Here is a 12647-nt window from a genome sequence, read left to right as displayed (position 1 = left end):
GGTGAGGCACTGGAATGGGTTGCCCAGGGGGGTTGTGAGTGCTCCATTCCTGGCAGTGTTCAAGGCCAGGTTGGATGAAGCCTTGGGTGGGATGGTTTAGTGTGAGGTGTCCCTGCCCATGGCAGGGGGGTTGGAACTGGATGATCTTGAGGTCCTTTCCAACCCTAACTGTTCTATGATTCTATTTAAAGGGTAGTTTCTGAGCAAACCGAGACTGAAAATATGTGGTATTAAATAATCTCTCCCTGTATTACAATAACTCTCATCTAAAATGACAAAAATCCAGTTCAACAAAGAACTGACATAACAAAAACACCCTATAGGTAGTTGAGATGTACCCAAGCTCTGCTGCATTCTCTCTGTCAGTATTAACTTGGGAAAATAACCTGTTTCGAACAATTATTTCCACCAGCACTAATAAAAAACCCATTTAAAATGAGAGTCTTGACGAAACGGATCTTCACTGTGGGATGGCAGAATGAAAAGTAAAACAGCACCTTAAGTCCCAGAACCAGATCAATTACAGATGTGGAATCTGCTGCCTTATTACATCCAAATCACCGCATTCTTGTGAAAGCTCAAGATTCAGGAAGGGAAGAATATTTTATTTTAAAGGATAAATTCTCATCTATGGGATATAATTTCCTTGGCAAGCCTCATCAGCCCAGCTCTGTGCTTAGTTCCACATCCTAACTCACCTGCTTGTGGAACAAGACTTGGTGTCTATTGTGGCTCAGTAGACTGAGAAACGAAGACACCCCCCCCGCCACAGTATCTAATGCACAGTAACACATGCTCTCCCAAGGAACAAGGGATGGGACAAGAGCAAACAGCCTCAAGCTGCCCTAGGGCAGGTTTAGATGGAGCTGAGGAACAATTCCTGCCCCAGAGGGTGCTCAGGCATTGGAACAGGCTGCCCAGGGCAGGGCTGCAGGCACCGGCCCTGCAAGGGTTCACAGCCCATGGAGAGGAGGCCTCAGTGCCACGGGGCAGGGGTGGCCTTGGTGGTGCTGGGGTAAGGGTTGGACTGGATGAGCTTTTAAGCTCATCCAACTCAGTTGATTCTATGACTCTACATTTCCCCACTGCCAGCTGTACCACACCAGCACTCAATGACAGGCAGAGGCATGTTCTCAAGGCAGCTGACAGGAACATTTTCCCCTCACACTGCTTTCCAAAAGCCCTCTGGACAGGAGGACACGTCACTGTGGTGAGCAGCCTCCAGCTCAGAGCAGGTTACCCCCGGCTGCTCTGGTTTTCTGTGTAGCCTGGAGGGCTGCATCTCCACATCTCTCACCATTTGATCAGAATTACATGGGCAGCATCCTCAAAACCCCAGGATACAGCATGTCCTCACAAACAGCGGGTACAGCAGCTGCCTTTTGGTCCTACAGAAGCACTTCTGGCCACGCAACTCAGCAGCCTCAGAAGAAGGGGCAGCAGGGAGCAGGACAAGGGACAAGAGCACTCTGTGGCTGGATCTGATCAGCAGGGTTACTGCCCTCCATCACCCAGGTTAACACTGCAAAGTTCAGCTATCCCAGAGGGAAAACTACTGCTCTAGAGATACGGAATATGCAGAAAGATTAAGACACAGCTGTTTGAACAGGATCTAAGATGCACTCGCAGTACTGGCAGTTAGAATCCTCTCTGTTTCAGACACGGACTGGAAGAAGGAATTGAGTTATCCACAACAGAACCTTTTAAAGCACAAACTATACCCAAAAATTATGCATGGATCTTTCTACATGGAACTGGAACGAAGCAACTAAGCCTACACTAACACCCTAGAACAACCTGGGAGGAAAGCAAGTACTTTCAGCTGAAAACACAGTAACGGTGAGTGGTAAGCTGACAAAAATCCATGTGCCAGGCTAGTACACAGTCAGCATGTTTAGAACTCCAACAAAATGATCTTTACCTTCATCTTTGCTCATTGCTCTCTGCCCCTGGTTGCTGACAGAGTCTCCATCTCTCTGATGCTTCTGACTAAGTCTTGCATAAAGGGCTTTCTGCATTGCTGGAAGGAAATCTGGTACATTAATGGCTGGCTTATGGCCCATGTGGCTACTCATGCAGTCCGACTCGCTTCCACCTTGATGTGACTCTTGAGCCATGAGGTGAGCCTGGTGATCTGAGAATTCTCCATGCCACGGTCCATCTGCAGCACAAAAACACCAGTCAGCAGCTACCCTATACAAGGTTTTACAGCAGAGGAGAGAAAACATAAACCACATCAAGTCAAACCAATGTGATGTATATTACACAACCGGAAACACCAGTTGAATACACCTTTACACTGAAGACATTCCAGGAGGTTTGGCTTTCTATCCAAGATCCTCTCAGCAGCTCAGCTTTGGAGCCACGATATTTCAATACCACACCACTGCAAAGCACCAGATCGAAGAACAGCAATTCAGAAGTGTCCTTACCACCGGAGTTATTGGCTGGCTGGAAGTTGTGTACAGCTTGGTGGGAATAGTAATTGTCATAGAAGTCAGCTGCGTTCTGAATAGGCTCATAATTCATGTTGGGCTGCCGCTCTCCAGGCATCTGCTGGTACTGTGGCCCTGGAGGACAGTGATTCTCTCTTGGCATGTTCACCATATGTCCTCCCGGGGCATTATAAGATCCACCAAGACCTGGTGGGGTGTGAGGCGGGCCACCCTGCTGTCCTTGCATAGGCATACCACTCTGGTTCTGTGGTCCGAGAAAGCCTGGTGGAACACCCTGCATGGGAGGACTCTGCGGCATGCCCGGGCCTTGGGGCCCTCCACATGGATGATGTCCAGGAGAACCTGGGTGCATTGGTGGCCCATTATGTCCTTGGGACATGCCAGGTCCTGGTCCTGGACTTGAACCTGGGTTATACATGTGCTGGGAATGCGGGTCATTTCCCGGGAATGGTGGTCTCGGGGGCGATGCACTGTTGTAGAAGGTTGGTGGCCTGCAGGCAAAAGGAAATCAGTGAGTCAGGTTCTGCACCTACAAAGATCAGCAGCCTGTTAGCTATCTCCTGCCCTCCTCACCCTTACAGGTCTGCTCTTAGCTGATCTTAAGGTGGATTAAAATCTGAAAGACGCAAAGTCATTTTCAAAGAGAGTAACTCCATACACTAAATATTCATCATAAAACAACAGTGTCTGGAAGCAGAACACGTACAACATACTAGCAGATGCAGAACTGGGTATTTGCTGCAGCAAAGGGTTTTAAACATCCTAAGGCCAACAGTCTCCATCAGGAGTGTCTGTTAGCTACAGCCACAAAGAGGTTGTGGAAGAGACTGAACTGCTCAGCCTGCAAGCAGAGATAGGCACACAGGCACAGAGCCAAACCAAGAGCCAACAGAGTGATTTCCTGGAAGGGCAATGCTCAGGAAGTTCTCTTCTAGGGAAAGCATTACGTAATTATGACAGCCAGTATCTGACAGGACTTTAACTCAGCAAATACACTCAGGAGTGCACACTCGTGACAGGAGCAAAGAGAACTGTTCACCTACTCCTGCAGCCGTGTCTGAAGGAGGGTTCTACACTAAGCTCTGACACCTACTTTTTCCCAATTTTGTGTGCTAAATCCACAGTCGGCTTCACAACTATTTCAAACAGAGACGGGATCTTCTTATAGTCCCCTGATGGATCCTGGTAGTTTTCCATGTCAGACTCAGAAAAGGCATATTGCTCTGGTGGGGTTGGCAGAAGCCCCACTCCTGGTGGAGGCTTAGGGAGAGGAACTATGCCACGCTTTCGGAGCTCCTCCAGCTCTTTCTCATCTTCATTTTGTGGTTCCTCCTCATTATTCAAAACCTGGAACACAGGAACGTAGCAACCACTTCATAAACTTTGCAGCATGGGCAGTTCAATTCAGTCCTGCCCTTTCCATCTGATTACCTGCTACAATACTACTATTAACATCAAACTCAGGATGATTATAAATCCATTACGACTTGTTTTGCAGGACACCCATTCACAGCCAGGGTGAAACTATTTCTGCAGCCAGGAAGGGACAATTCCACATAAGTAATTTCCTTCAAACAGTAATTTTAAGTGACGGAAGTTGAAGGACTTGTTCCAAGATCCATAATGATTCAAGTGTTAAATTCATGTCACTTTCTGTTAAGGGTTGTTGTATAGGAAGTGCAGAGAGACACAGACACCCTACTTAAAGGTCAGGATTTCATGAATCATTCAGATGGGGCACCTCATTCCTTTCTCCACCCTGAATGCAGAAGTCAGTCAGGTGATACCTAACTTCTACACAGTAAGCCACATGAAAGCCACCCTTCCTGCTACACACTCCATGCAGACATCCACAGGCAGGGGCACAAATAAAGTTCATGGACAGAAACATGAGTTGGGAAAATCAACAAGTCTGATACGGCTAAAAATGACTGCTAGGAATTCCTCATATTGAACCTGGCCACAGACATGTGAAAAAGCAACAGGGCAGTTTAACAACATTAGTGCTTAGCATCACATTCCCTGAGAATGACATGGAAATTTCCAGCAACGCCCCCCCATTGTTTTTAGCAGCAACCCTCCTGCTCCCAGGGCACAAACTGCTCACCTTATCCAGCAGCTCTTTTGTTTCTGCAGTCAGTGGAGCATGAGAAAATTTGCACTTATCTCCTTGATAGCACTTTGCTCCTGTGTGATAGAACTTGCAAGGGAACTCATGTAAGCACTGCGTTAAGGATTCGTAACAAAGGCTCATGTCTACTTTGTGCAGTCAGGCAAGTTTATGAAACTCAGCTCTCAACTGTCCTTCAGCTCTTCACCAGCACTTCATCCTTCCAAAGCACTATGTCAAGAACTTTGAAAGCTAACAACCAACTTACACCTCCCAGTTCCATTTAACATTCCACTCAAGATTACATTACTGGGGCCTCAATGTTTTTTGACTCTGTTCTAAAATTGTCATCAAAAAGGTGAAGATCTGTCATGGTTTAAGCCCAGCTGGTAACTCAGAACCACACAGTTGCTCACTCACTCGCCCCCCACCTTCTTCCTCCCCCCTGCTCCCACAGAGATGGGGAGGAGAATCAGACGAGTGTAACTCCCATGGGTTGAGATAAGAGCAGTTCAGTAACTAAGGTATAACACAAATCACTGCTGCTACCACCAATAATAATAATGGTAAGGGAAATAACAAGGGAAGAGAATAAAACTGCTCACGACCCATCGACCAATGCCCAGCCTGACCCGAGCAGCGATGCAACCTTTCTGGGTAGCTGCCTCCAGTTTATACAGTGGACATGGCGTGCTGTGGTATGGAATACCGCTTTGGTTAGTTTGGGTCAGGTGTCCTGTCTCTGCTTCCTCCCAGCTTCCCCTCCTCCCTGGCAAGCATGAGACTCATAAAGTCCTTGGTCAGGGTAAACATTACACAGCAGCAACTAAAAACATCGGCGTTATCAGCACTGCTCCCAGGCTGGAAGTCAAAACCACAGCACTGCACCAGCTACTGAGAAGGGGAAAAACAACTGCTACTGCTGAACCCAGGACAAGGTCTCAATTGCGCAGCAGAATCACAGAACCCCAGCCTGGTTTGTGTTGGAAGGGACCTTAAAGCTCCTCCAGCCCCAACCCCTGCCACGGGCAGGGACCCCTTCCACTGGAGCAGCTTGCTCCAAGCCCCTGTGTCCAACCTGGCCTTGAGCACTGCCAGGGATGGGGCAGCCACAGCTTCTCTGGGCACCCTGTGCCAGCGCCTCAGCACCCTTACAGGGAAGAGCTTCTGCCTAAGAGCTCAGCTCAGTCTCCCCTCGGGCAGGTTCAAGCCATTCCCCTTGGCCTGTCCCTACAGGCCCTTGTCCCAAGCCCCTCTCCAGGTTTCTTGTAGGTTCACAGCTATTTCCTGATGCCCCCCCCGCCGCCCCCTCCCAAATAATCTTTGTGTATTAAATCTACACAGTCTTTGGTACAGTCTCTTAAAAAAAGAAATAGCCTTAAAAATCACATCACTTAAGAGTAAATATAAACCTGCAGTTTAACTCAAGTATTATTTTTTAAAGGATATTGTGCAAATAAATGCAATTCTCTCCTTTGGTGCAGTAACCCTGTATGTAGAACTTGCAGATCTCCTTCTTCTTCTCAATCTCTGCATCATGATCGAATTTACACTGCTCTCCCTAAAAATAAAGCCGAGAAAAGCCATTATCCACCTGAAATGCTGAGTAATTCCACTCGATATTTAAAGAAAAACATCCTCCTCTGCTGAATTGCAGCTTTTTATCTTTACTAACACAGAACTGCATTAGAAGCAAACTAAAACTGAGATTAGGGGGCTTGGACATAGAGAAACAGTTCCTGAATTGGGACTTAAAATACAGGCAGTGCTCACAGGAAACAAGCTGCTCTTTCAGTCCCAGGTCTCTTCTCTGTCTCTGCTGGCTATTTGCAATAAAAAGATATTTAAACAAGTATTTTACTAACATTATTTTCCATACAAACAGTTATGGATCATAAAACCGGATTCTGTTTTAAGGGAGGGAGAACTTAAAGTCCAAAAAGCAAAGTATTAAGACTCTTCCACAGAGGAAATATAGAGTCCAAATAATACCAAGTTTCTATCAGCCACAGCACACGATACATTAGGGTGTAGGGTGAGAGGTTTTCTGCACACTTTTTTGTAGTGATTTTCATTAAAACCACACTAAGAGTATTTTTCTGTTGTTTTAAAACTGAAGGTGGCAGCAAATCCTCATCTCACTGAGCAGGACACACTAGAACACAGGCAGCAACAAATCATTGTTCCCTATTGCTCCTGGTTTGGGAAAAAAACATTCTAACCTTTATTTTCACTATCCGAAAAAGAAACAGGATGCTCTACCTCTAAATACACAGAGGAACCACACAGAAATGACAAACACCTTTTAGGTGCATGCAGTTTCTCTCAAGCGTGGTTTATAACTGACTGAACTACTCTGACATCAGAGGACTCAACTCCCCAGCAGCATAAATAAGCTTCAAAATGAAGCAATAGCAGTTCATTTATGCAGTGAGAGATTGTGTTGGAAGGGCTTTGTTTGAAGCTAACTGCTCTGAAGAGCCTCCTCTTCCTTCTGCTGCCTGTCCCTTGCTGCCTGCAGGAAGATGATTCTCTGGTAGGGGAACTATTGCTACAACCCCACTTTTTACTTGGGAGAGAGAAGTAATTCAGCATCACTAAGCAATTCCTTCAATGGCTCAAAATTAACAGTGGCACATAAAGAGAAATAATCTAATCCATTCAGAATCATTGCCTATTGACACACTCCACACTTGTAAGACTTGATATGTATTTACAGGATACATTAGCAGTGTGAGTTTATGATACTAGCACAGATGTTTGTACTGTCTATACTAATAAACACAATATTTTGGATAGAATTTGTTGTAAATCAAAATGTGTAACATATTTTTCAGTAAGTTGATATTTATCTATCAATTCTCAAAACATTAAACACCAAAACACTGATTTCAACACACATTTTCTCTGCATCAGCTGAAGTAAACCAGAACAGAGGCTCTTCCCCCCCTTCTTCACAGCAAAGCAGAGACCAACAAGTGCTCAATTACCTTAATACACCTCCCTTCCAGGAAGTATTTACAGATCTGTTTGCCTTTGTGCTCCACTGTGTGCTGATTTATGAACTCTTGGCTCATGTTCACCCACTTCTTCACTGGTTTGCCATCCTGTAAGAGAAATGAACATCCTGCTGATGCTTTCTTATTAAGCACAACTGTGGAAACATTAAGAGCACACCTGGGGCACCAGTTACCCCAAAATGTGATTCACTTCACCGTGATTTAAGTTCTTCATTATTATACCCACAGATCAAATTACAGGTAAATAAATACTTTTTCTCAGCTGCTTTAATACGTTTATACCATGAGGGAAAACAGAGAGGAAGCACAATTCAATCATGACCCAACATGTGAGAATTATTATGCACTTGGTGAGGCAAATAATTGTTCTCTCATGCGCTGATTCCCATGTGGCATCTGCTCTTGGGATAAACTAAAAACACTGTGGAAAACTCTAAGCAGAGAGTATGGGATGGTGCTGAGGGGACCTCATGCAGCTAGTAAAGGCAATGGAAGCCTTTACTGAATTGCTGCCTCTGGCACTGCACCAGAGGGTAGAACAAACCTTGTCTCTGCAGTGCTGGGTGGTTTCCAACTGGTCTGATGAGACAGGGAAATGGCCTTTTCCCACTCCTCATGTTCACAAAGATGAGCAAGGACCTGAGTGCTGAGTAGGAGCTTCTGGAATGGCTGTGGTTCTCCACAGCCATCACACTGCATCGTGAGCACACCAAGTGTCTGCTCCCATTCTGCTCAGCAGATTAAGCAATGTCACACAACATTAACGCTAAGGATGAGTTACAGATTTTGTTGACACTGAGAAGCAGAAATCTTTGAGCTGGAAGTGCCACTTCCATGGATCCTCAGGATCCATTTGCTACTCTGAGCACACTGAATCCAGAGAAATCTCAGCTGCTTCACGCAAAGCCGCTTTGACCCTAATACCTGATCCTCTTCAAGGTTCATGCAAGTATCACAGAAACAGGATGCTCCAAGTCTCTGGGAATAAATCAGTGACTGTCTCACACCACAAAGCTCTTGAACCAACGGACCAAGGTTGAAACCCATGGAACCTATATCCCATTTCCTTATTTCCTTGTAGCCAGGAGCCCAGCTTTTTGCCTTCTGCCTGCTGGGACCTGCCTGAGCTGCCTCCACCCTTCCCCACAGCCTGGGAGATGGCACTGGAGGACTGGGCATGCTCTACAAGAAGGAGTCCTACAAACAAAGCATCATCCTAACACATCAAAGAGGATCTAAGAGATCCAGGGAAGATCTGATCAGGACCACCCAGCAGCCCCAGACAGTTTGGCCAGCAGAGAACATGGGGGAAGATGAACATGGCTGAATTCTCCACCACCACATTAGTGAGAAGCCAGCCATGTGCATTCCTGAGGGCAGGAGGGAGCAGAGCCACAGACATTTCAGACTTAACATGAGTTGGTTTAAGTGTTTTCCAGCCATGGATGGATTTGACCCATTCATCACTGGTTTTGCATTGGTTTGCATTTAAATGAAGACTGGAGTGAGACATTTACAACTACCGTGCAAATACTGAATACTACATTGTCTCTTAATTCCTGTGTAGAGGACGAAAACCTAGGTCACGTGTATTTCCATTTCCACAGTCACAGCTATGGAAGAGAAGGAGAATTCTTCACGATTCAGATGGAAACTAGAAAAAAAATGTCCATTTTCTTTGCTAGTAGTAGAATTTAATTTCAGATATAGGTAACACTGAAGTCAGTGGACCATTCAAAGCCAAAGCCCATAAACCACTTTCTGCTACTTTTTCATATTTACAAGAAAAACAAGCAAATTATTATTAATTTATTAATTATATTTTGTACCTGAGTGATGGGAAACTCTAGGAAGTTTCTACATAAGAGAAAAAAATCATAGAACCCCAGCCTGGTTTGGGTTGGAAGGGACCTCAAAGCTCCTCCAGCTCCAGCCCCTGCCACGGGCAGGGACCCCTTCCACTGGAGCAGCTTGCTCCAAGCCCCTGTGTCCAACCTGGCCTTGAGCACTGCCAGGGATGGGGCAGCCACAGCTTCTCTGGGCACCCTGTGCCAGCGCCTCAGCACCCTCACAGGGAAGAGCTTCTGCCTAAGAGCTCAGCTCAGGCTCCCCTCGGGCAGGTTCAAGCCATTCCCCTTGGCCTGGCCCTACAGGCCCTTGTCCCAAGCCCCTCTCCAGCTTTCCTGAAGCCCCTTTAGGCACTGGAGCTGCTCTAAGGTCTCCCCTTAAGGAGCCTTCTCTTCTCCAGGCTGAACCAGTCCAGCTCTTTCAACATGCATCTTGCCCCCTTATACCTTCCTCCTGATCTGTGAAAACTGCTCACTGCAGATACTTCCAGGTAGGAAAATTCTCCTCCTCTTTACGAGCCTATTGGGTCAGTGTGGAGCTCTTGATAAAGTTTAAAGATAAGTCTTTTGAAATACTCTTCTGTTAAAGCAAAGCATCCAGTAATCTGCAACAACCACATCCGGAATCTGCCTTTAATTGTACATACCTCGTGAAAGCCATCGGAGCCTTTGTTGCCTCCTCTTCCCCTTCCACGATCTTTACGCTTCAGTTTCTTTTGCATCCCACGCCCTCGCCCAATATTGTAGTTATTTCCTCTTTGAGAAATACCTGGAAAACAGAAATTACCTCTTCAGATCACCTCAGAAAGTAAAGGGCGATGGTTATCTAGTGACATCGAATACAGACAAATCACACTAAACAAGTATCTCTCTTTTTGCAGCCTAAATACTCTCTTGAATGACGAGCTAGCAAATACAACTGCACCAGCCAGCTGTAACTCTGTGCCTGCTCCTTGAAAAGCTCTTCACAGCAACAAACTGAGTATGAAACCAATCTTGTCCCAAGCATCACTCACAATTGGAAGTGCACACGTGTTATTTCCAACCAGCCCAAATACTTGAACTACTTTGTGCTGTTTGGTCACTTTCTGCATCAGAACTAAAGGGGTACAATTGGCACTGGGTGTAAGTGCATGATTTGTTGTCACACCATGCAGGAGACCTGAGATCTTAACCTAAGAAATGTGAAAGAACAGCTGTGAATACAGAAATGTTTAATGGGAACTGACTGCAATGATGCAGCCAGCAGCACAGCAGGAGTCATGGCCTCAGCTAACACTATCAGAGTATCTGCCTTCTCCTCTATCTAAACCCAAAGACAACCAGTTACAGAGTTCCTACTTCAGGTGGCAGCCAGTCTATGACAGCAAGGCCAACTGCAGTGGAAACACCTTGACTTCATCTCAGATGACTTGCAGGCAGAGATTTGGAAGCAGTATTGCCAAGCAGCACATGAAAAGCCATTTCTGCCTCAGCTAAAGAGATCCTACCAATCTTTTGCCCATTTATTTCATTGTGAACCAAACCAGAACCAAACAATACATCTTCACTGTAGTAAAAGACAGACAAGTTACTACCTTGAACAACACACAGTATCTTCGTGAGAACCACTACGGTATTCATACTGTCACATGAAACCATGCTCAAATTGACTGGGAGTCAAACTTTAGCCATGATTCAAGGGAGAAGTCCTCCTTAAGAGGAGCAGTTTTTCACTGGGATTCGTATTAGCCAAGCTTAAATGCAAGAAGAGTTACGAAAAGGAGAATAGAAGGATACTAGCATAGTACTTGCACCACTACACAGTATGTAGTAATACTTGTGGGCACAATAACAGAAGTATTCAGGAACCTATCAAAACTTCCAGGTACTTAATTCTGGGGTGGACTAGATTAGATTTTGGCATTAACCCATTTACATTCCTCCCCCCAATTAAATCCCACTTCAGAATGTCATAAACTACCACCAGAAAGTCCCTTTGCAGCTCTAGGATTTCTTATCACGGACTGGTTTGGGTTGGAAGGGACCTTAACATTCATCAGTTCCAACCTCTCTGCTATGGGGGGGGGGGGGGTGTTGGAAGTTACTCAAGCAGTTACACAACAAAGATCTTGGCTTTATTTCTCTCTTTACTATGTACACACCATGCAACTTGATCTTTTTCTTCAACACATGCACCAGTGTGACCACATGGTATTAGTACTTAATGAACTGCATCATCACTGCTGGGAGGCTCCAAGCTCACAGGAAAGCCACCGCTGCCAGACCTGAATTCAAACATCCTGAAGTGATGCCCAATACAACCGGCATACACCAGCTATTGCTACAATTAGTGATTCCAATTCTCTTACCTTTCTGGACCCCTTTCATACCCTGCTTTTTCACTGGTTCCTTTGGGAATGGAGGTCCCAAATCAGTACTGGAGGTCTCTTTAGCTTGCCTGTACTGTTTAAGCTGATCAGCAAAATCTTCATCCTTTTCCTCCTCATTGTAATTCCCAAAATTTTCATCACTGTAGTGACTGTAGTCATCATAGTCCTTACTCTTGACATTCTTTTTATGCTGCATTTTCTGTGAGCTCATGTAGTTTCCTGACACGTGTCCATGCTGTGGAGAAGGGATTGTATTGTTCAGAAGCAGCTCAAGAGCTCAAACAACACCGCTATAAACCCACTGGGTTTATGCTGGTCTATTGTCATGCTCTCTACCAGATTTGGACAAGCAAACATCAAGAATACACAGTGAGAACCAGTCTGCAGTAAAAATTACTAATTTGATTCTGAATGCATCGAAATAGGTAAAAAAGATAAAAAACAACAGCATCAGCATCTAAACTCCAGGAAACTTTTCCAGGAGGTTGACAAAGCAGTTTACCAGACGCACTTCCAAGTGTTGGAAGTGCCACTTAGATGAACTCTGCTTAAAATCATTTTTTCCCTTCAGGAGCTCCAATCCTGATGATCCCAGACACAGATGACACACTCTGCCCTGTCTCTGCCAGGATGAAATACTGCTTATGGCCACTCCTAAGCCAGCACTGGCCCTTCTCCTGCTCCTGCAGATGGGATCTTCAGTTTGTTACTAGATTTGGCTGGCCTAAAGGTTTCTGGAATGGTTTCAGGCTAAAAGGAAAAGCTCCTCTCCTCTGAAGTAGCAGAGTTCCATCAAGCTGCTCTATCACAGCTTTGGAGCTTCGTGTTCTGTGTCACCCAGT

The 12647-nt window shown here is 45.5% G+C and overlaps 1 protein-coding gene across 1 annotated transcript in view; it reads right to left on the bottom strand.

Annotated features, from left to right (window-relative positions):
• ZC3H6 (zinc finger CCCH-type containing 6) overlaps positions 1 to 12647 on the bottom strand; it is a 29199-nt gene that overhangs the window by 2824 nt on the left and 13728 nt on the right. The window contains exons 4-11 of the mRNA XM_065682551.1: positions 11785 to 12040; positions 10081 to 10202; positions 7557 to 7673; positions 6016 to 6127; positions 4564 to 4673; positions 3550 to 3803; positions 2433 to 2947; positions 1922 to 2161 (exon numbers count right to left, since the gene is read on the bottom strand). Coding sequence (XP_065538623.1) covers positions 1922 to 2161; positions 2433 to 2947; positions 3550 to 3803; positions 4564 to 4673; positions 6016 to 6127; positions 7557 to 7673; positions 10081 to 10202; positions 11785 to 12040 — 1726 coding nt within the window. The remainder of the gene's footprint in view (positions 1 to 1921; positions 2162 to 2432; positions 2948 to 3549; positions 3804 to 4563; positions 4674 to 6015; positions 6128 to 7556; positions 7674 to 10080; positions 10203 to 11784; positions 12041 to 12647) is intronic.

The sequence above is a fragment of the Lathamus discolor genome, chromosome 5 (assembly GCF_037157495.1).
Source record: "Lathamus discolor isolate bLatDis1 chromosome 5, bLatDis1.hap1, whole genome shotgun sequence".
In the NCBI taxonomy this organism is placed as follows: domain Eukaryota; kingdom Metazoa; phylum Chordata; class Aves; order Psittaciformes; family Psittacidae; genus Lathamus; species Lathamus discolor.
The sequence above is the reverse complement of the archived record's forward strand: the minus strand, read 5'-3'. Positions and strand labels throughout refer to the sequence as shown.